At 40.6% G+C, this 24556-nt stretch overlaps 2 protein-coding genes across 7 annotated transcripts in view; both read right to left on the bottom strand.

The window, feature by feature from the left end:
• Window positions 1-24556, bottom strand: part of aqp9a (aquaporin 9a) — a 32227-nt gene that overhangs the window by 3402 nt on the left and 4269 nt on the right. Inside the window, exons 2-6 of the mRNA XM_060903058.1 lie at window positions 19746-19827; window positions 19294-19420; window positions 17683-17820; window positions 14177-14295; window positions 10265-10482 (exon numbers count right to left, since the gene is read on the bottom strand). Of these exons, the coding sequence (XP_060759041.1) occupies window positions 10265-10482; window positions 14177-14295; window positions 17683-17820; window positions 19294-19420; window positions 19746-19823 (680 nt within the window). The 5' untranslated portion in view covers window positions 19824-19827. The remainder of the gene's footprint in view (window positions 1-10264; window positions 10483-14176; window positions 14296-17682; window positions 17821-19293; window positions 19421-19745; window positions 19828-24556) is intronic.
• LOC132881762 (cingulin-like protein 1) overlaps window positions 20264-24556 on the bottom strand; it is a 42390-nt gene continuing 38097 nt past the window's right edge. For all 6 annotated transcript variants that reach the window (XM_060914608.1, XM_060914607.1, XM_060914610.1 and 3 more), the window contains exons 16-19: window positions 22581-22705; window positions 22142-22250; window positions 21293-21456; window positions 20264-21165 (exon numbers count right to left, since the gene is read on the bottom strand). In XM_060914608.1, the coding sequence (XP_060770591.1) occupies window positions 21090-21165; window positions 21293-21456; window positions 22142-22250; window positions 22581-22705 (474 nt within the window). In that variant the 3' untranslated portion in view covers window positions 20264-21089. The remainder of the gene's footprint in view (window positions 21166-21292; window positions 21457-22141; window positions 22251-22580; window positions 22706-24556) is intronic.

Here is a 24556-nt window from a genome sequence, read left to right as displayed (position 1 = left end):
AAACACAATCTTGATTTTTTGCTTCTAACTGAAACCTGGCTGGATCAAGCAAATAGTGCTACCACCCTTATTGAAGCAGCTCCCCCAAATTTTAATTTTTTGAATGTTACCCGACAAGGGAAAGGTGGAGGGATCACAAATATATTCAAAGTCTCTTTTCAATGTAAACAATCCTCACTTGGTGATTTTACATCCTTTGAACACTTATGTGCACTTGTTACATGCTCTCCTAACATATTATTATTAACTATTTATAGGCCTCCGAGACATTCAGCCAAAGTCTTTCTTGAAGAGTTTGGTGAACTGTTGTCAGTCATTTGCTTAGAGTTTGATTGTCTTATTATATCTGGGGATTTTAACTTGCATGTAGATAATACTGAAAACACTTATGCCAAAGAACTACTTGCACTTATTGACAACTTCAACCTAGTACAACATGTACAGGGGCCGACCCGCTCTCGTGGTCATACCCTTGACCTCGTCATCACAAATGGTCTTACTGTTTCTACTACTGTTGTTGACCTGGCCTTATCTGATCATTTTTGTGTTTTCTCTGATGTTTCTATGTCTCCTCACATTCAGAACAGCTCAACGACAGACAACACGTGTTCTCTTTGAGCAAGCTCTCTCTCAGAACTCAACTAAAATGTCAGACTCTGTAGATGATTTACTGGAAATTTTTAATTTAAATATGACCCAAATTATGGATGATATTGCTCCATTCAAAATCAAAAGAGTCAATGATAAGCAGAAAGCACCATGGAAGCAGTACCCGGCTGTTAAACTGCTAAAGAGAGAATGTAGAAAGACTGAAAGAAAATGGCGCAAATCTAAACTTCACATCCATTATCAAATCCATAAAGAGATGCTTTGTAATTATAATTATTCATTCATTCATTCATTCATTATCTCTAGCCACTTTATCCTTTCTACAGGGTCGCAGGCAAGCTGGAGCCTATCCCAGCTGACTACGGGCGAAAGGCGGGGTACACCCTGGACTAGTCGCCAGGTCATCACAGGGCTGACACATAGACACAGACAACCATTCACACTCACATTCACACCTACGCTCAATTTAGAGTCACCAGTTAACCTAACCTGCATGTCTTTGGACTGTGGGGGAAACCGGAGCACCCGGAGGAAACCCACGCGGACACGGGGAGAACATGCAAACTCCACACAGAAAGGCCCTCGCTGGCCCCGGGACTCGAACCCAGGACCTTCTTGCTGTGAGGCAACAGCGCTAACCGCTACACCACCGTGCCGCCCCCTAATTATAATTATGAAATTCGTAAAGCAAGACAGTCTTTCTTCTCCAACATCATCAACAGGAATATGAACAATGCCCGTGTGCTATTTTCAACAGTAGAGAAGCTAACTAATCCCCCACCACAATTAGCACCTGAACTTCTCTCAGTTAATAAATGCAATGAGTTTGCATCCTTCTTCAAAGGTAAAATTGATAAAATACGGCAGAATATTGCTCATAATATATCTCAGTTGCAAAAAATTGAAAAACTGCAATCACCAATGACACAGATAGATAACTTCAACACAATGTCAGAATTTTGTTTAATTGATTATGAGACTCTTGAAAAAACTGTACAAAATCTCAGTTCCGCAACATCTGAATTGGACATTCTGCCCACCAACTTTTTTAAGTCTGTTCTTCATCTTATAATTACAGATGTGCTTCAAATTATAAATACATCCCTAGAGACTGGCGTTGTTCCTGTGTCCCTGAAAAAAGCCGTTGTAAAGCCCCTACTTAAAAAAATTAATCTGGATCCTTCAGTATTAAATAACTACAGGCCAATATCAAATTTACCATTCATCAGGAAAATCCTTGAAAAAATTGTCTTCAATCAATTAACTGCCTTCTTGATATCAAACAGCCGTTTTGATAATTTTCAGTCAGGATTTCGTGCCAATCATAGCACTGAAACAGCGCTGATTAAAGTTATAAATGACATACGTCTTAATACTGATGCAGGCAAAACATCGGTCCTGGTATTACTGGACCTCAGTGCAGCTTTTGATACTGTTGATCACAACATACTGCTATATCGACTTGAACACTGGGTTGGATTGACTGGTAAAGTTATCAATTGGTTAAATTCATACTTAAAAGATAGAAGCTTCTTTGTTACCATGGGAAATTGTTCCTCAACGTCAATGTCCTTGACCTGTGGTGTCCCCCAGGGGTCGATTCTTGGACCATTACTATTCAACCATTATATGCTCCCACTTGGGCAAATTATCAATAACAATTCAATTTTGTATCACTGCTATGCAGATGACACCCAAATTTATTTTGCTTTATCACCTAATGATTATGCCCCCCTTGAATGTCTCTACCAGTGTATCGATCAAATCAACAACTGGATGTCACAAAATTTTCTTCAGCTGAACACAGATAAAACAGAAGTAATTCTATTTGGAAAAAAAGATGAAAGACTCAGGATTACCACTATTCTTGACACAAAGGGGATTAAAACTAAAGAAATGGTTAAAAATCTTGGTGTTTTCATTGACAGCGAGCTAAAATTTGACAGTCACATAAAAGCAATCACTAAAATGGCATTTTATCACCTAAAAAACATTTCCAAACTAAGAGGACTTATGTCAAAAAATTATCTGGAAAAACTGATACATGCCTTCATCTCTAGTAGCGTTGATTACTGCAATGGCCTTTTCACAGGCCTGCCAAAAAAGACCATCAAACGACTTCAGGTGATTCAAAATGCAGCAGCGAGGGTTCTCACACGAACAAAAAGAACAGAGCACATTACTCTAATTCTAAGGTCCCTTCACTGGCTTCCAGTAAGCTACAGAATTGACTTTAAAGCATTGCTGCTGGTGTACAAATCTCTAAATGGTACAGGGCCCAATTACCTCTCTGATATGTTGCAGCAGCCTAACCCAATCAGATCTACCAGATCGCAACAGAAAAATTTACTATTAAAACCTGTTGTTAAAACAAAGCATGGTGAAGCAGCTTTTAGCTACTTTGCAGTGCAGCTATGGAACCAACTGCCAGAGGACATTAAAAATGCTCCTGCTGTTGGCAGCTTCAAATCTAGGTTAAAGACCAAGCTGTTTTCAGATGCTTTCTGTTAAATAATTAATATTGTCTTCTTTACATGTTTTATAATCTTTACTTTTACAGTCTCTGCATGTTTCAAATTTTACTTAACTTTTATTCTATTTTATTCTGCTGGTTTTGTTTTTTTTCCCCCCTATTTGAACTTCTACTTCATTTTATTATTTTATTTCTACTATTGTTAAATTCTTATTATATTTCTTCCCATTTATTTTATGTTATTTTATTCTCTATTGTTTACTGTTTTGCTTTTACTTCTGTAAAACACATTGAACTGCCACTGTGTATGAAATGTGCTATATAAATAAACTTGCCTTGCCTTGCCTTGCCAACAGCAGGAGCATTTTTGATGTCCTCTGGGAGTTGGTTCCATAGCTGTACTGCATAGTAGCTAAAAGCTGCTTCACCACACTTTGTTTTAACAACAGGTTTTACCAGTAAATTTTGCTGCTGCGAGCTGGTAGATCTGATTGGGTTAGGCTGCTGCAACATATCAGAGAGGTAATTGGGCCCTGTACCATTTAGAGATTTGTACACCAGCAGCAATGCTTTAAAGTCAATTCTGTAGCTTACTGGAAGCCAGTGAAGGGACCTTAGAATTGGAGTAATGTGCTCTGTTCTTTTTGTTCATGTGAGAACCCTCGCTGCTGCATTTTGAACCAGCTGAAGTCGTTTGATGGTCTTTAAAAAACAGAACTGCAGTAGTTAAGATGAGAAAAAATAAACACATTGACCAACATTTTGGCATCAGTTTCCAAGAGAAAAGGGCAGAGACGTGCAATATTGCAGAGGTGAAAGAAAGCATTCTTAGTAATTAGTTTAAGATGGTGTAACTGCTGTGGATATTATTTGCAATAATTAATAATAATTTGTTTACATATACTGTATGTTTACATATATTATTTATGTGGTTTATTTCTTGTGAAGATTTATTTGTATTGTGCAACTCAAGCCCAAGCCTTGTCAGTCCTTCTTTCTACATGTCAGAACATGTCTCAGTGTTTACATGAATAATGTGAGACTATTTGAGACACTTCTGGCAGTGTAGTGAGTAACAGGTGCTGAGGGAGAACCATGTGAGGTATTGGTGGGACATGGCGATTCATTTCCGCCAGTTCGTTCATGTCGGTCAGTTCAGCAAAGAAATTCGTTCGTTCAGTTCGTTCACTCGTTCATTTTGATGACGTCACACCAAAGCGGCACAACAATGGCTGTCGTCCGAAGTTTAGTTCATCTTGAGTGAACGAAAGGCGGCAGAGTTGCCATCCACAATAGATTTTCATACATTACAATGTGCTTGAGAAAAAGATGGAAGAAAAACATTATCCTAGCATTATCTGAAAAAGACTACATAAACAAAGCTCTGAAAGTTAATTAAATGTAGATGAGAATAAAGCTGTTTTTATATTTATTATATTTATTTTAGTAGAGCCATGGTCTGCCGGCTATGCAGTTGTTCTCTCAAACCCATTAAGCAAAAAAAAAAATTGCTTATTTAACAGCAACACTCATTTCAGAGAATAAACAACTTTACAAGTCATCGTATTCAGCGAATAGTAGCCTGCGATGTCTCTCTGCTGCATTCATGATCATTCATTGTTTGGCCTGGTCATGGACATGGAAACGGTTGTTATGCACGAACATTCGATTGACGTCACGTCTAGCGAGACCTTTTCCAGCTGTTCGAGCAAGAGACCTCCTTTAAACCCATTAAGTAACACCCATTTTGCTCATATTCAACAGCAACGCTCATTACAAAGAACAAACCACTTTATTACAAATTGCATTAACATTAAAAAAATGAACACAGTATGCCGCGATCTCCAGAGCCACGTTCTTCATTGTTTATCACAGTCATGGAAACCGTTGCTATGCGCCCAGCCCAGTATGGCAGCAGGCAGGCTGGCTGCTGGCTGTTCGTTCGTTCGCGAACTGCTGAGCTCGTTCGCTGTGAACTGAAATGTATTGCTGAGTGAGAGCTCTAAATTGTAAACTAAAGACCTGGCATGTGTCAACGCTCTGATAATAGGGCTCAGATAGCCCTTAAAGAAGGAAAGTGGCGTTGCTCTGCACAGATCAAAATGCAAGTTGGACGCCCTTCTGCTACTGAACAGATCCTGCTGATTCGCCAATGACCGAGATTCAGCGACCGCCCTGCTGCCAGCGAGCAGAGACTGCTGATTCGCAAACGAGAGGCAGCGCGAACTAGTTCTAGTCGTTCACTTCAAAGACTCGTTCAAAAAGAACGGTTCGTTCGTGAACGACACACCACTAATGTGAGGACAAACAGTGCTACTTTCTGCTGGAAAGCACCACATCTGGTGGGATCACAGGACGCAATTAATTGCAGGAATCTCGTCTCGTCTCGTCTCGTCTTCATCCGCTTTATCTGGGGCTGGGTCACGGAGGCAGCAGTCTGAGCATGGAAGCCCAAACTTCCCTTTCCCCAGACACCTCGGCCAGCTCCTCGGGAAGAACACCGAGGCGTTCCCAGGCCAGCCGAGAGGCATAGTCCCTCCAGCGTGTCCTGGGTCTTCCCCGGGGCCTCCTCCCAGGGGGACATGCCTGGAACACCTCCCCAGGGAGGCATCCAGGAGGCATCCGAAAGAGATGCCCCAGCCACCTCAGCTGATTCCTCTCGATGTGGAGGAGCAGCGGCTCTACTCCGAGCTCCTCCCAAGTGACTGTGCTTCTCACCCTATCTCTAAGGGAGCGCCCAGCCACCCTGCGAAGGAAACTCATTTCGGCCGCTTGTATCCGCGATCTTGTTCTTTCGGTCATTACCCAAAGCTCATGATCATAGGTGAGAGTCGGAACGTAGATCGACCAGTAAATCGAGAGCTTCGCCTTTTGGCTCAGCTCCTTCTTCACCACAATGGACCGGTAAAGCGACCGCATCACTGCGGGGGCTGCACCGATCCGCCTGTCGACCTCACGCTCTATCCTTCCCTCACTCGTGAACAAGATCCCAAGATACTTAAACTCCTCCACTTGAGGCAGGACTTCTCCACCAACCTGGAGAGGGCAAGCCACCCTTTTCTGGTCGAGAACCATGGCCTCGGACTTGAGGTGCTGATTCTCATCTCAGCCGCTTCACACTCGACTGTAAACCACCCCAGTGCATGCTGAAGGTCCTGGCTTGAAGAAGCCAACAGGACAACATCATCCACAAAAAGCAGAGATGAAATCCTGTGGTTCCCAAACAGGATTCCTTCCGTCCCCTGGCTGCGCCTAGAAATTCTGTCCATAAAAATTATGAACAGAACCGGTGACAAAGGGCAGCCCTGCCGGAGTCCAACATGCACTGGGAACAGGTCTGACTTACTGCCGGCAATGCAAACCAGACTCCTGCTCCGTTCGTACAGGGACTGGACAGCCCTTAGCAAAGAGCCCCGAACCCCATACTCCCGAAGCACCCCCCACAGAATACCATGAGGGACATGGTCGAATGCCTTCTCCAGATCCACAAAGCACATGTGGACTGGTTGGGCAAACTCCCATGAACCCTCGAGCACCCTATGAAGGGTATAGAGCTGGTCCAGTGTTCCACGACCAGGACGAAAACTGCATTGTTCCTCCTGGATCCGAGGTTCGACTATTGGCCAAACTCTCCTCTCCAGTACCCTGGAGTAAACCTTCCCGGGGAGGCTGAGAAGTGTGATTCCCCTATAATTGGAGCACACTCTCCGGCCCCCTTTCTTAAAAAGAGGGACCACCACCCCAGTCTGCCACTCCAGAGGCACTGTCCCTGACTGCCACGCGATGCTGCAGAGGCGTGTCAGCCAAGACAGTCCCACAACATCCAGAGACTTGAGACACTCAGGGCGGATCTCATCCACCCCCGGTGCCCTGCCACCGAGGAGCTTGAAAACCACCTCAGTGACTTCGGCTTGGGTAATGGACGGGTCTACCTCTGAGTCATCAGCCTCCGCTTCCTCAATGGAAGACGTGATGGTGGGATTGAAGAGATCCTCGAAGTATTCCTTCCACCGCCCGACAATGTCCCCAGTCGAGGTCAACAGCTCCCCACCCGCACTGTAAACAGTGTTGGCAGAGTACTGCTTCCCCCTCCTGAGGCGCCGGACGGTTTACAGACTTTCTTCGAGGCCGACCGATAGTCCTCCTCCATGGCCTCACCGAACTCCTCCCAGTTCCGAGTTTTTGCCTCTGCAACTGCAGGAATCCACCAAGAAAGTTTCAAGAAGAAGTTGTTTATCCTTTATTTTCAAGATGATCCTAGAATTTCCTATTTTGATTTTGAGGGTTTTTTTGTTCAAGACTCATTCCCTCTGTGTTGTATGCAGCCAGCGAGATATGTTTATTTACGTTGCTTGTCACGTTAATTAGTCTTTGGCATGTCAATTTTATGTTAAATGAATGCGTGTTTTTTGTATATTGTCTTATAACAGTTCGACGGTGGATTGTTGACGGTGAATTGGAATGAAGAGAAAAATAAATCCATCTGTATAAAGAATCAGCGTTGCTTATTTCATGGAGGGAGTGATAGATGGGGTTCAAACGTAAGGGTGGAGTCAAAGAGAACTCCAAGGTTTTTTATAACTTGGGAAGGACTAATAGACACATCATCAACATCAATAGTAAAACTGGAGAAGTTCAGAACCTGTCTTTTGGTACCTACTAATAGAACCTCCATTTTGCTGGCATTAAGTTTAAGGCAGTTCTTATGCAGCCATTGCTTAAGGTCAGTGATGCAAGTCCTTAGCAGCTGAACAGAGGCTATGGAAGGGGTGATAGTGATGTAGATTTGAATGTCATCAGCATAACAATGAAAGTTAAGGCCATGGTTACGAATAATCTGGCCTATAGGAGAAACATCTCATCTCATCTCATCTCATCTCATCTCATCTCATTATCTCTAGCCGCTTTATCCTTCTACAGGGTCGCAGGCAAGCTGGAGCCTATCCCAGCTGACTATGGGCGAAAGGCGGGGTACACCCTGGACAAGTCGCCAGGTCATCACAGGGCTGACACATAGACACAGACAACCATTCACACTCACACCTACGGTCAATTTAGAGTCACCAGTTAACCTAACCTGCATGTCTTTGGACTGTGGGGGAAACCGGAGCACCCGGAGGAAACCCACGCGGACACAGGGAGAACATGCAAACTCCACACAGAAAGGCCCTCGCCGGCCCCGGGGCTCGAACCCAGGACCTTCTTGCTGTGAGGCGACAGCGCTAACCACTACACCACCATGCCGCCCCTAGGAGAAACATATAATATAAAAAGAAGGGGACCAAGGACAGAACCCTGAGGCACACCTTGAGCAACAGTAGCAGTGGATGATTTATGAACACCAATAGAAATAAACTGTTGCCTGTTTGTGAGATATGACTGAAACCAGGCTAAAGCTAAGCCAGTAATACCAACAGAAGATAGTCTGGAAATGAGTATCTCATGATGTACAGTGGCAAAGGCAGCTGTGAGGTCCAAGAGAACAAGGACATTGAGATGACCAGCATCAGTTGAGAGCAGGAGGTCATTAACCTCTTAAGAGAGCAGATTCAGTGCTGTGCAGATTGCGAAAGCCTGACTGAAAAGGTTCATAGAGATCATTACGAGCAAGGAAAGTATGAAGCTGAGAGGCTACAACTCTCCATTACTTTAGCTAAGAAAGGGAGATTTGAAATGGGTCTGTAATTGGACAGTGAAAAAGTATCTAGACCAGGTTTCTTTAGTATTGGTGTAACAGAAGCAATTTTGAGGGAGATGGGAACAGTGCCTAAAGCAAAACACTGATTAATCATATGAGCAATATAAGGGGAAATAGCAGATACACAAGATTTAAGAAGTGCAGTGGGTGCAGGGTCCAACAGACATGAGGAGGAGGAGGACTTAGTTATAATTTCCGATACTTTACAAGAATCAACAGGAGAGAAAGCAGAGAGACAGCAGTCAGCTTTATGAGAAAGAGCTACTTGCGAGACAGAAGAATGAATTTCAGAATGAAAGTGTTGGTAAATACTGTCAATTTTATCCTTGAAAAAATCCAAAAAAGTCTGACACTGAGCAGGGGAACTGGGAGTGGTTGAGGAAAGAGGCTGAAGAAGTTTATTTATTGTATTAAACAGAGTTTTGGGTCTATGATTGCCACTCTTAATGACGTTAGCATAGTAGGAGGACCGGGCAGCATTAAGAGCATCCTTATACTTTGCGATGTGTTCAGAAAAAAGTGAAAGATGAATAGTAAAGGTACTCAAAGATAATGTCAACTTTATCATTATACATATTTCACTGTAGTGAGCCCTTCTGTGCTACATCACACACTTTAAATAAGATACATATGAAAGTTAATACAAGAACTTGGGTATGTGAAAACAACACACACACACACACACACACACACACACACACACACACACACACACACACACAACAGTTAGGGTAAATAAAAATTCATATGTATTAACGTTACTTGTGGTTTGGAGAACCTGTGCAATGATACCAAACCTACAAATTGATAATTCACATATAATTGCCAAAGCAGGATACTTAACATTTATTCCATGAACTCGAGTCGTACATAAGCTGATAGCTGGCGAGGTGCGTAACACCGATTTGGCTGTAAGCCATGTACGATGAGATTGAGTAGAATAATTGTTTTATTATATCCACATTCACTGGATTTTGAGAAACAGAGCATTTTTATTTGTTGAAAATTCGATTAATAAAACCTTTATACAAAACGTTTGACAAAATTATTCCCGCTTAGAATGTAAACAAACTGGCGAAATGACAGTAGCAATTTGTGAAAAATGTTATAATAATAATTCTTGAAAAAAAAGATGTGTTCTTACCATCAAATACTTTCATTCCATATTTTGTTGCATTATTTTTGTATTTTTGGGGGTTTTGTTTTCGAGTAGAGTTTTTATTTCATCCTCAGTTGGTTCAGCAACGTGCTCTGCCGTTTTGTTTTTCTCTACTCTCGGTATATGAGCTGATAGCCTAGTAGTAGAGTAGCCAATCAGAGCACACGATTGCTCATATCCAGTGAATGTGGATAGAGTAAAAATGATTATCTCATGATCAGACCTTAGAGCACAGTGCTATCACTCAGTTGGCCTGAAAGATTTATTTAGATCCCACTCCAAGCAGTGACATTAGGAGAACAACAAGTAGAATGGAGAGTGCTACCTGAACACCTCCATGCCCCAACCAGCTATAGCAGTAAAGACTCGGGGGCCAAGGTCTCTGGCGGGGTTCAGTGGGTATCCACAGTTCATGCCCATGGACACGCTGATGCCCAGGATGATCAGGCCAATGGCCAGAGGCTCCACTCCTTTAGGAGCTCCAATATTCTTGCTATCGGTTATGGCCAAGATACACAGCACCAGCATGCCAGTTCCAATCACCTGCAACAGGAAGGCACACTGATAATTTTTCCTGCCTCATTTACTGTCTGATGTGAAACTGATCAGATTTTCCAAAATGCACCTAGATTATTGTTAGACTAACATGTAATGGCAACATCTACTCTGAGCATAAATATGCTTTGTTAATGTTAATGTAATTATGATTTCATTGGTTTTTTTTTTCTTTCAGTGTTGTGCATTTGTGAATCCTACTAAAATAGCATTTGGTCAGTTACACACAGTTAAGTGACTCTTTGGGTAGGTACAGGCAGAAATAGGTCACTGGATCCAAAACCAGCTGATTGCTGAATGTATTGAGAATAAAGAAGCCAATCAATGTGCATTAGCTGAATTACATTATATATAGGCATTTATATACAACCCCGATTCCAAAAAAGTTGGGACAAAGTACAAATTGTAAATAAAAACGGAATGCAATGATGTGAAAGTTTCAACATTCCATATTTTATTCAGAATAGAACATAGATGACATATCAAATGTTTAAACTGAGAAAATGTATCATTTAAAGAGAAAAATTAGGTGATTTTAAATTTCATGACAACAACACATCTCAAAAAAGTTGGGACAAGGCCATGTTTACCCTTTTCTCTTTACAACAGTCTGTAAACATCTGGGGACTGAGGAGACAAGTTGCTCAAGTTTAGGGATAGGAATGTTAACCCATTCTTGTCTAATGTAGGATTCTAGTTGCTCAACTGTCTTAGGTCTTTTTTGTCGTATCTTCTGTTTTATGATGCGCCAAATGTTTTCTATGGGTGAAAGATCTGGACTGCAGGCTGGCCAGTTCAGTACCCGGACCCTTCTACGCAGCCATGATGCTGTAATTGATGCAGTATGTGGTTTGGCATTGTCATGTTGGAAAATGCAAGGTCTTCCCTGAAAGAGACGTCGTCTGGATGGGAGCATATGTTGCTCTAGAACCTGGATATACCTTTCAGCATTGATGGTGTCTTTCCAGATGTGTAAGCTACCCATGCCACACGCACTAATGCAACCCCATACCATCAGAGATGCAGGCTTCTGAACTGAGCGCTGATAACAACTTGGGTCGTCCTTCTCCTCTTTAGTCCGAATGGCACGGTGTCCCTGATTTCCATAAAGAACTTCAAATTTTGATTCGTCTGACCACAGAACAGTTTTCCACTTTGCCATAGTCCATTTTAAATGAGCCTTGGCCCAGAGAAGACGTCTGCGCTTCTGGATCATGTTTAGATACGGCTTCTTCTTTGAACTATAGAGTTTTAGCTGGCAATGGTGGATGGCACGGTGAATTGTGTTCACAGATAAGCCCATTTTGTGATTTCCAATACAGAAGCATGCCTGTATGTGATGCAGTGCCGTCTAAGGGCCCGAAGATCACGGGCACCCAGTATGGTTTTCCGGCCTTGACCCTTACGCACAGAGATTCTTCCAGATTCTCTGAATCTTTTGATGATATTATGCACTGTAGATGATGATATGTTCAAACTCTTTGCAATTTTACACTGTCGAACTCCTTTCTGATATTGCTCCACTATTTGTCGGCGCAGAATTAGGGGGATCGGTGATCCTCTTCCCATCTTTACTTCTGAGAGCCGCTGCCACTCCAAAATGCTCTTTTTATACCCAGTCATGTTAATGACCTATTGCCAATTGACCTAATGAGTTGCAATTTGGTCCTCCAGTTGTTTCTTTTTTGTACCTTTAACTTTTCCAGCCTCTTATTGCCCCTGTCCCAACTTTTTTGAGATGTGTTGCTGTCGTGAAATTTCAAGTGAGCCAATATTTGGCATGAAATTTCAAAATGTCTCACTTTCGACATTTGATATGTTGTCTATGTTCTATTGTGAATACAATATCAGTTTTTGAGATTTGTAAATTATTGCATTCCGTTTTTATTTACAATTTGTACTTTGTCCCAACTTTTTTTGGAATCGGGGTTGTGTGTGTGTGTGTATATATATATATATATATATATATATATATATATATATATATATATATATTTGTTTTGCATGTACAGCATTATTGTGTTGCTAAGCTACGGTATATTCAGAATTCAAATAGTTAATGGTATTTTCATTGTCATTCTGGAGGAAACATTACAGGTTATGTAGAAGCCTAAAACCGAGTGTTTTAGGCTAGAACCAAGGTTACAAACTAGAACGCTTAGCTTAGCTTAGCTTAGACTTTTGTTGAGCCCAATTTACCATTCACATTTCCCTTTCTTAACATTGTGATATTTCTCTGTTATTCTGCTTTAACATTATTACACTGCTTTATAAAATACACTTAAAATTATTTTAAATAAATTTCTTACTTTTTGATTCTTTAGATTTTCTTAATATTATTATGGCAACATTTGTAGGGTTAGTCCCACAAAACTGATTCATTCAAATTCGTTGTCTGTTAAGTTCAAAAATTGTTACTTCAATTAATTAAATTGTTACTTCAATTAATTAAAATGTTTTGTAGTCAAGTACAAAAATAAGCTAATCTAGACCAGTCTATCTAGTTTAGCTAATAAGAACAGAAGAGTTGCAGTAAAATTACAGTAATGATGATTATTTTATTTTATCCTGATGCCCTGTAGGCCAATTGGCCTGTCAGTTGTCTGCGTCTTTTGAGAGCACACTTCATCTACCGCCAGCTTGCTAGGACTGTCGTGGCTTCCCAGACAAACAAGTTGTCATAACGTTTTTCCATTTCCAGTTGAGAGTACACCGTGCGCATTTTGGCTGCCACTTCTCACCGGAGCTTTTCATTTTTCTTTTTTTCCTTTTGTTTTTCTTTTTTGTGTTTGTGTAGTTTGATTTTATTTTTTGTTTGAGTGTTTTGTCTGCCAGTTGTGGCGTAGTTCCGGACCCAGTTTTGGTGTCGGTTCCTTCCAGGTCTTGGTCCGCCATGGGTGATGCCTGTGCTCCTTACTATGGACTGCAGTGAGCTTGTTAGTCTTTTTAACATTGTGGTTGTCCAGCACTCTGTGCGGAGGTGCTTTTGTGCTTGGCGTGGTGTTCCGAGCGATGTTGCTCAGTGGCATCGTGGCGGCTGTGCAGGTGGTTTGGGACATACCAGTGCTCCATGTGGTGGTGCTTCTGTGCTTGCTTTGTGGATCCATGGCACGGTGTTCCAAACGATGTTGCCCAGTGGGCGTCGCGGTGGCTGTGCAGGTAGTGTGGGATTTATCTTCATGCACCTGGTGGGACTGTGGCAGCTACACCATTGGAATAACATCCTAACCCTCTTTTAGTGGACCCCCCCCAATTGTAAAGCGACCTCAGGTGTGAGAAAGACACTATATAAATTGAAATTATTATTATTATTATTATTATTATAAACAAGTCTTCACACACACATTCACATCTATGGTCAATTTAGAGTAGCCAGTTAACCTAACCTGCATGTCTTTGGACTATGGGGGAAACTAGAACATCTGGAGGAAACCCACGCAGACACGGGGAGAACATGCAAAGTCCACATAGAAAACCCCCCGTTGGCCACTGGGCTCAAACCCAGGACCTTCTTGCTGTGAGGTGACAGTACTAACCACTACACCACTGTGCCTCCCTAAAAATAATAATCATCATCATCATTATTATCATCATTATCATCAACAACAATATTTTATCTTTGGTGATCAGCAAAACAATGTAAAAATTTGGAGCAAACAGTATGTATATTTAACAAAGTTACCTGGTCCAGAAACCCTCCAAGTATTGTGAGATGTCGTCCAGGGTAAGAGGCAAAAATGTGTCCCGTGGCATTAATGCCTGTGACTGACAGAATTCCACTGCTAAACTCCATAAACGCATCTGTGGAAACCACATTCAATGCATTCATGCTTAATCGACTTGTAATTGAACACTGTATAAAATACAGTATTTGCGGCACAGTACGTCACATTTTATGCCATTATTCCATCCATCCATTATCTATACTGCTTATCCATCAGGGTCTTGGGGGAAGGTGGAGCCAATCCCAGCTGACTTCTGCAAGAGGTGATCGCCAATCTGTCCCAGGGCTAATACAGAGATGAACAAACATTCACACTTATGTGTAATTCAGAGTAACCACTTGACCCAGTCTTTCTTTGGACTGTGGGAGGAAATCAGAGCATCCAGAGGAAACCACACAGACACAGGGAGAACAAGCAAACTCCACAATAAAAGGCCCCGGTCACACCGCCCGAACTTTGCTGGAGCGTTCCTTGAATGGTAGGGAGGGGGGCCGAATTTCGACAACGCTCGTCACTGCGCACAAAATGGGAAAAAAATCGAAAACACGGGCGTTGGCTTAGCGGTGCACCGCTGAAGCCGGCGTTGCTTTAGCGTTGGTTTAGCGGTAGTGAGCGGTAGCGAGCGTTGGTATAGCGGCGTTCTGAGCATGCGGGCTTTGGCTCGGCGGGGGTATAAAGTTGGTTTCGCACCAATCATAGCAAGTCTCTCAGCATCCATGGTGATACAGTTTTACTGTAACTTTGAGCAAATTCGATATAGATGAGGTCTGAACTCAACGGCAGCTCGATTCCAAATGAGCTCCTGGTCCATTTCTCCCCGTATTTATAGCCAAATTCTGGTCCCGCTCCGACACCTCTATACCAACGCCAAACCAAAGTTCATCGCCGCCATGGATAGCTGCTTCAACGCCCGACACCATTCCAGCAACCCCGTGTCCGTTCGTAAAATGCTTACAACCGCTCCACCGAAGTTTGTGCAACGTTTAATCGCCGCCCGGGCAACGCTGGCGAAGCAGCGGTGGTCCAGCGTTCAAGATTTCTGCATTGGCCTAGCGGACCCAAGCGTCCACGAACTTGCGTCTAGCGGTGCCAAACTTTGACTGGGCGTTGGTGGAGCGGGGGTGAACTTTGCCGGGGCAGAAAATTGCCCCCTCCTCACCGCTCGCAATATTTTGTGCAGCTCAAAACTTTCGGAGCGGTAGGAGGGCCCCTCGAGAAACATCAGCGGTGGCCGAGCGTATACGGCGTTGCTTTAACGGGGGCCAACTTTTGTTAAACGGTGGTGAACGGTTACGAGCGGTGATGAATTTTTTTCACCGCTCCAGGAACGCTCCAGCAAAGTTCGGGTGGTGTGACCGGGGCCAAAGGTGGCTGCAAGGTTGGCTGCAAGGTTCGAACTCAGAACCTGCTTGCTGTGAGGTGACAGTGCATAACCACTGCACCAACCACCATTATTACAATATTAGTAATATTCTCTTATGCCCTGACATTAGAATACTCAAGGACATGTATCGTATATCATTTTAAAAGTTTGAATACTATTAGTAACTTTTTCTATAATCATAATGTTCTGTAAGTATCTACAGAAAATATCTTGAAAATGATTGAGTGAAAATATGTTGAATATGGGCAAATTTGTTCACTAGTTCTTATTATGAGATTATTATAAATCAAATGTTAGATTATTCTGCTTGTTTTTATATTTAATAAGCTTTACAGTATTCTTCTGACAGATCATTTTGCTTCTTTCTACAACTCCAGATCAGAAAAAAGTTGGGACCGTATGTTGAAATTAAAATTAAAGCTGAAAACAATGGTTTGTAAATAATCTTTGACCTGTATTGCACTCATTGCTCCAAAATCTCAGTGTACTTTTATGCATTAATGCTGCCATCACAAAAGTGCAAGTTACCTTTGCTAAGGGCACTGACACAACCCCATACCATCACAGACCCTGGCTTTTGGACTTGCTGCTGGTAACAGTCTGGATGGTCCTTTTCATATTTGGTCCAGAGCACACAACGTCCATTTCTTCCAAAAAAAGACCTGGAGGACTGATTCGTCTGACCACAATACATGTTTCTACTGTGATGTCCATCCCAGATTCCAGAGCCCTGAGGAGTAGACAGTGCTTCTGGACACTGTTAATATAAGGCTTCCTTTTGCACAGTAAAGTTTTAACTGGCATTTGTGGATGTAACTCTGTATTGTAGAGCTTGACAAAGGTTTCCCAGAGTAATCCCGAACCCATGTGGTTATATCAGTTAGAGATGAATGATGGTTCTTGATGCAGTGCCATCTGAGGGATCGGAGATCGCAGGTGTTCAGCTTAGGCTTGTGCCCTTGCCCTTTATGTACTGAAATTCCTCCAGATTCCTTGAATCGTTTAATGATGTTATACATCATAGAGGGTGAAATATCCAAATCCCTTCCTATCTTTCTTTGAGGAACATTGTTTTTAAACATTTCAATAATTTTCTCGTGCATTTATTGACAAACTGGAGATCCTTGGCCCATCTTTGGTCTTCAAAGACTAGGACTTTCCTGGATACTGATTGTGTACCAAATCATGATTACAATCACCTGTTGATATCATCGGTTTCAAATCACATCATTATTTACTAGTTGTTTTACCTCATTACTAGCCCTAACTTGTCCCGTCCCAACTTTTTTTTGGAATGTGTTGCAGGCCTGAAATGCAGGAATGGATGTATATTAACAAATGAAATGAAGTTGACCAGACAGAACATGAAATATCTTGGATTCATGCTGTCTGCAATGAACTACAAGTCAAAGTAAATTTAGAAATCACTGCTTTCTGTTTTTAAATTAACATTTTCCTTACTGTCTCAACTTTCTGATTTGGGGTTGTACAATTAAATGTATAACATTTGAAAAAGTATCTGCCAATAGAACAGGAATGTTTTAAGCTTGAAATGAATACACAAGGTCTAGAGATAGGTTTCATATATATATATATATATATATATATATATATATATATATATATACACTTATATTTAGCTTCTGAAGATTTTTTTTCAGTGCAGAATTTGATCTAATGTTTAATTAGACTAAGAATACTATACATGGTATATTTGCAAGGAGCTATGCTTGTCCTATGTTATCCTAGCTATAATCTATGTACCAAAGATTATAAATCGTGTACTTTTTAAGCCAAGTACTACCAGGTAAGCTGTAATATTGACTGGCTGCTTTTCAGCCGTCAGTGGATAGGTAAATACTGCACCTTATAATGCTAGCTCCTTTAATAAATATAATAGTGATTTGACTCTAAATATTTTAACTGTGTCTACTTCTCTACAAGCTTGCCTTCAACAGAAATAGCTAAAGAGCTCTCTCTCTCTCTCTCTCTCTCTCTCTCTCTCTCTCTGTGTGTGTGTGTGTATATATATATATATATATATATATATTTTTTTTTTTTTTTCCTAACACCCCTCACCATAATACAGTCCAAAAACTCCAGCAGCTCCAGTAAAGGCTCCCAGGAGCTGTGCAATGATGTAAATTGGAAATTTCCAGATCTTCAGTTTACCCAGTACGACCATGGCCAGAGACACTGCTGGGTTCAAATGACCCCCTGATGTGCACAAATAGAAAAGACTAAATAATTATATAAATAATGTCCATGATTACAGATATCTGCTTTGTTAACATGATTCCTATTAGATTTAAGTTTGCAAAATAAGAGTTAGCCGAGATTGACTAATACATATTCATACATATTCACAAAAGTTACTTTGTTTTTCTTCCTTATGACCTTTAAAACATTTTATGCAGTACATCCTATTAAAATTCACATCCCTGCAACAGCATTTTGATCCATACCCTATAAAAACTTTCTGTACTGTATATCTAGAAACTGTAATACAAGTAAAATAATTACAGTACTTATGTACTGTTGATAAAGAAATAATCCTTCTCACCACACCTCTGAGGGTCTATTACTCTTATGCATTTCATGCCAATCAAACTAATCTTATCTGATGTCATTATATGGCAATTATTTGCCCCATGTCTAAAACCTGGACATGCCACTGAGACTTCAAGATTACTTTATATACAGCTGATAAATTCTTTTTGGATGGAATTATAGGATAGAATAATATCCACTTTGGGATTGTATCTATTCTAGGTTTTGTTGATGGTATGTGTGTAATTTGTGTATATTATTTCATGTATATGGTTTTGGAAACACATAATTTTCTATTTTGGCTTGCTATCTAGTGTAGAAGTTTGTGGTTTCTGATGTAGCATTTATGTTTTGGATATATTCACACTGACAATGACAAAATTTCTGGATTTCTGGAATGACATATTTATTGAAGCTCCATGTTCCTGTTGTTGCCCACATCTATTGCACATGCAGTGAGTGTGTGCAGATCAATGTGACCATCAGAATGTTGAGAATGAGTCGCCTGAGGACACATTTGACCTTGTAAACTTCACAAAAACAGAAAAAGGTTTGTCTATAGGCCTAATGAATTAATTATCCATTCAGAGAAATGAACTGAAATGATATATAAGAAGAAAAGATCCATAGCATATAGTAATGCATTTTAAAAAATAATTGTGGAATCTAAAGAATAACATTTATTTTTGGAAACTTAAAGTTGAGGAGCAGCTGTTAATTCTATATTATAATATAACCATACAGTGCTTCATGTTTTTAATAGAAAGATGTTCTCTCTCTCTCACTCACACACACACACACACACACACACACACACACACACACACACAGAAGGTCAATGCTACAACATTAAAACATTTAAGATTGTTTATACACAATGTGTATCTAAGTTATACGGGTTTCCTAGTAAATAGACAGCTGCATTTATTGATTTATTATTATTAATATTAATAAGAAATTTCAGGAGAGTGCACATTAAATAGATACCCACAAAGGCCAACACACACACACACACACACACACACACACACACACACACACTGTGATAATAGAACCTCAAAATACTTAAGGTTCCTCCTTAAATTTATAGACAGAAATTTAATAACAATTACTGGAATAAGTAATTGTTAATGTATCTACCTGAAACCCCGCCAGCGATATAGACACCCATCATGAGTCCGGTGGTGAAGCCGAGGTGGATAGTGAGTGGCTCACCCAGTGTATTTCTGCTTAGGACTGTCTGAGCTACAGAGCCACAGCCAAACAACTGACACAGAGACATTCCAGCATGCACACAGATGATGGACAATGCTGATCAAGATGCGCATCATCAAACTAGCATACCAATAGATATAAGAAGACATTTCATCCTATCAGTTTCATCCTACAGCTTGGTGAATTTCCTTTTCTGCTCATTCATTTTGGATTTGTTGAAACAGGTGTTTCACTCACCTGTGCCTGACTCTAAATATACAAGACCAGAACTGCATCCCCCTAGTTGTTAGGATGCACTCCAATAAGCTAACCATGTACTCCATTATATTCAGTTCATTTCTATTAATTATAAGTAGTTGATATTTTCAAGTACTCACCACCAGCACAAATGTCCCAAGGAACTCCGCCAAGAACTCTTTAAAAATGTCATGTTTAAGAGTGCAGTGATGGTTCATGGTTCTCATGTGATCACTTATCAGTTGCTCTCTGGTTAATCAACATGCACTGTCTGACTTAGTCTATGCTGAGCAAAATTACCCCCCCACACACACACACACACACAGAGCATGGCCTGGTCCTAGCAGTCTGAGCATAAACCATCGATCTGTAAGAGCTGCCTCATTTCATCCTATTGAATAGTAGACCAATGGAACTGCATCCAAACACTTAACAAATGTTTTGTTGTTCTCAGACAAATATTATGGCATTCAAAGGCAACCATAATGAGTTCAATAAGTGTTATTGCACAGCCATATGTTTGGGTTTCAATAAAACTTACACTAGTTATTTAACTCGAACACAACAAATAAAAAAGTTACAAGGCTGGCTAGACATAGCCTTTTAGGGTGTGTGTGTGTGTGTGTGAGAGAGAGAGAGATTTTCCTGAAAGCAACACTTTTGTGCAAAATTGCCTTTATTTAAACACATTTGTCATATTTATTTTTCACAATTAGGCCATAAATATCTACATGGGCCAGCACAGACAGATACAACTTGTTATGAAATATATATCATTACTAAAATGGAATCAAATCAAGTTTATATGATGAGGCAATGCTCTTTAGATTACCAGAAGGGGGTGGGGCGTCGTGGCTCAGGTGGCTAAGGCGCCATACCATAAATCCGGGGACCCGGGTTTGATTCCGACTTGAGGTCATTTCCCGATCCCTCCCCGTCTCTCTCTCCCACTCATTTCCTGTCCTGTCTCTACACTGTCCTATCCAATAGAGGTGAAAAAAAGCCCCCAAAAAATCTTTAGATTACCAGAAGGGGGCAGCAGATCATCTGAAAACATTCTGGTTAGGGGCAGTTATAAGTGTAATGCATTCCTACTTTAAACAAGAGTGCTCTGAGAGCACAATATCACCCGCTGGCAACTATATCTATGCCATAAGGCCATAACTCTGGTAAAATGCAACTGAATTGAACAAAATTGCAATATGCGTATTTCTGACATATAACAAAGAATCCTGTCAAGTTTCGTGAAATTCCTCCAAAAATTGTGAGAGGAGTCAATTTCAGAAGGTGAGTACACTTCCTGGGACGGATGAACGGACGGATGGACATTGCCATGACATAATCCCTCTTCGGGCCTTTCGGCCAGCGGGGGATAATAAAGCATACGTAATTGTTAAATGAAAAATGAACAGAAACATGAATAACAATAACATTGCATTATATCTAATATTATTGAGTAGTAATAATTCAGTTCTTTTGTGTCTTCACTTTGTACTCAGATTCCACTGTTCATCATCCTCATCTTCATTTAAACTCTTCAGAACCGGTTTCGTTTTACGTCTACAAAATGGAAACAGACAGATCATTAAAATGCTACAAACTGGCAAAACAGTTAATCTTCTACATTACTTTACACCACTTATGCAAATATGACAGCAGTGTGCATTGCATGGAGTTGATATGTGACCTGAGATCAGTTTTCAGGGCTGAGATTTGGCTATGAAGCTGCTCGTTGATCTCCTGCTGTTCATCCAGTTCCCTTTGAAGTTTCTTCTTGCTGTTCTCGAGCCTCTCTATTTCTTCCTCTGATTCATCCAGCTGCCTCTTCAGTACCTTCAGTCTCAGAGTTAACTGCAACAGCAGTGTAAAGGGAGCAGGCCATTTTTTTAATGAGGATTGGCATATACACTGCTAATCGATTCTCCTCCTAGGAATGTATAGCACATTTTCTATTTCAATCAACTGAAAACATGCCATCCCTTTTGTTATTTTTGTTTCACATTTTTCTCTTGATAGTTGGCTCACCTGCCAATTCCCACCTACCAGCCAGCTCACTACGATCATATCAGGGCTAGCAAATTTTGAGGCTATCACATGCTTCCTCTGAAACACATGGAGCCAGCCAGTAGTATCTTTCTGAACTGATGCTCATGCTGCGTCACAGAGCAATATAACACATTAGGAGGAAAGCGCTATCTACCCACTTCTGCATACATGCGCTCATGATCTGCTAGTGTTGCTGTGATTGACAGGGGAGAGAGATTATGGCACCCCATCACCCAAAAAGCAGTGCCAACTGGCCAATTGTGGGGCCTTTGGCTCCCGGCTACAAATTACTATGCCATTGTCTGGGGTTTTTGTTAATTATTTGACAGCATCTCTAAAAGAGTGTCTTTTTTTTTTTTTTTTGCACATGTGAAGCAGATCATGCAAGAATTTTAAACCAATATCTGGCAGTGAAGACAGAATCATTTAAAAATATGATTTAAGAAAATAAACCCACTTTGCTCCAAGTAGTAAGGTCCCTGGCTCTCACCTGATCCATCTGGTTCTGTAGTGAGAGCTGCTCATCATTCACCTGCATCGTTATCTCCTTCATCTTCCTTTCCAGCTTACGGTTTGCCTGCTCCAGAGTGTTATTGTCTCTGCCCACAAAAGAAAGAACAAGAATGCTTGAAGAGAGTGCAACATCAAACGTCTCACAGTAAGAATGATCCAGTTGGTTCAGGAATTGATATTCTCCTTTGAAATCTGAAATCCAGAAAACCAGACTAAAACAGCCTGATCTCTATCTATTTCTTTCAAGATCGTCCACATAAATATACAGTAATTGTCTCACTTGCAATTTTACATGCAAAGGATTACAATTGTGTAGAAAAAAAAATAAGTGAAAAAAAAATATTGAGAACAAATGAGATGTAAGCCTTTTGTATTAAGTGTTTGTATCATGTAGCTGTTAGTTTATGATCCCCTACCTCGCCTGTTCATGAAGCCTGTCCTCCAGCTCCTGAATTCGCAGCTCTAGTTTGGTAACAAGTCCTTCCTGACTCGACTTCTGAGACACTTCTAAATGTGACAATCGACTCTTCAGGTCCTTGTTCTAGATGTGAATAAAACGATATTGTATCATACAATACACACTAACACTAACCACGATTTTTGTATTAAATGAACATTATTGATGTATTAGGAAATATTTTCATTACATCATTTTATTATAAAACAAAACACATAGAATTATATACATGTATTATGTTGTTCTCATGATATGAGATTAAAATAAAAACCTATGTTTGGAAAAGAAAACCGTTTTCTACCACAAATGTGGTCAATGTATTGTCACTCTTAGAGATTACTTCAAATATAGACCATTGCATAAGTATTCACCCCTTGAATATTTCCATATTTATGTCATGAAAGCACAAAATAGCCCATAATACTGAAGTGTTGGGGAAAAAAATCAATATAATTTGCAAAATTATTTAAAAAAAAATCTTTCAAAAATATAAACAAGAGTACTCTGAGAGCACAATATCCCCTGCTGGCAACTATGCCATAAGTCTGGTAAAATGCAACTGAACTGAACGAAATTGCAATATGCGTATTACAGACATATAACAAAGAATCCTGTCAAGGTTCGTAAAATTCCTCCAAAAGTTGTGAGAGGAGTTGATTTCAGAAGGTGAGTACCCTTCCTGGGACGGACGGACAGACGGACATCACCACGACATAATCCTCCTTTGGGCCTTTCAGCCAGTGAGGGATAAAAATTGTGAGGGAAGTTGATTTCAGAAAGCAAGCACACCTTGATGAAATTGCCAAAGTACAAGTTTGTTAATAATCACAGGCATAACTCTGGTAAAATCTGCCCAAATTAAACAAAATTTCAACACTATCATATAACAATGCCTTTTGCAAAGTTTGGTGAAATTTCTCCACAAATTGTGAGAGGAGTTGATTTCAGAAGGAAAACACACTCTCATGAAATTGTCAAATTATAATTTTGTTAATCAATGGCCATAACTGGTAAAATGTGACCATGTGTATTACTGTGGATGTGTATTATGTGTATTACTGACTTATAACAAAGAATCCTGCCAAGTTTCATGAAATTCCTCCAAAAATTGTGAGAGGAATTCATTTCAGAAAATGAGCACCCTTCCCGGGATGGATGGATGGATGGACGGACATCGCCACGACATAATCCCCCTTCGAGCCTTTCAGCCAGAGGGGGATAAAAATTGTGATTGCATAAATATGTAGTGTGAAATCTCTAAATTAATTCTGCTGCAACCCTCAGAAGTCATAAAAGTAGTTAAATGGAATCCATCTGTATGTAATTAAAGTGACAGATGGCCCCAATATAAATACACCTGACCCTGGAAGGCCTCACAGTTTGTTAGAGAACATCCCTAAACAAACAGCAGCATTATTTTTTAGCCTAAAACTAAATTGATTGGTGCCCAAAACTTGATTCCTCCACCAAAAAGGTAGCCTGGCAAGCCAGACTAAATGTGAATATTTAGTCTGGCCTCGATCCGTAGACATTTCCGACGGGTGTAGGAGGAACAAACCGCTGTCTTTCAAACTGTCTCTGTGCGTATAGGTCAACGCTCTGACCAATCAGCGCAACAGTGACTGTGACGTAGTCAGAGCGCGCAGTGGGGGAGACCTTGAAATAAATAATTTTTCAAAATGCGTATTAATTAATAAACAGGTTCTAGATATTAAGAAGTTTGGAGATAATGACCACAAGGTGGAGTCTGTACCACATACTTAACATACACTCTTATTTTTTTCAAGGGTTTGCTTAAACTGTTTTTGAGAGTTTTTATTTAGTGGTGTTTGGTGAAATAATTTCCCTTAAATTTAAAATAACGGGAAAATAAGAAACAATCAAAAAGTAATGTTTCAAAGCTGTTTATTAATTCTTCGTACTGCACAAACTAGC

This window comes from Neoarius graeffei, chromosome 2, assembly GCF_027579695.1.
Source record: "Neoarius graeffei isolate fNeoGra1 chromosome 2, fNeoGra1.pri, whole genome shotgun sequence".
Taxonomy (NCBI): Eukaryota; Metazoa; Chordata; class Actinopteri; order Siluriformes; family Ariidae; genus Neoarius; species Neoarius graeffei.
The sequence above is the reverse complement of the archived record's forward strand: the minus strand, read 5'-3'. Positions and strand labels throughout refer to the sequence as shown.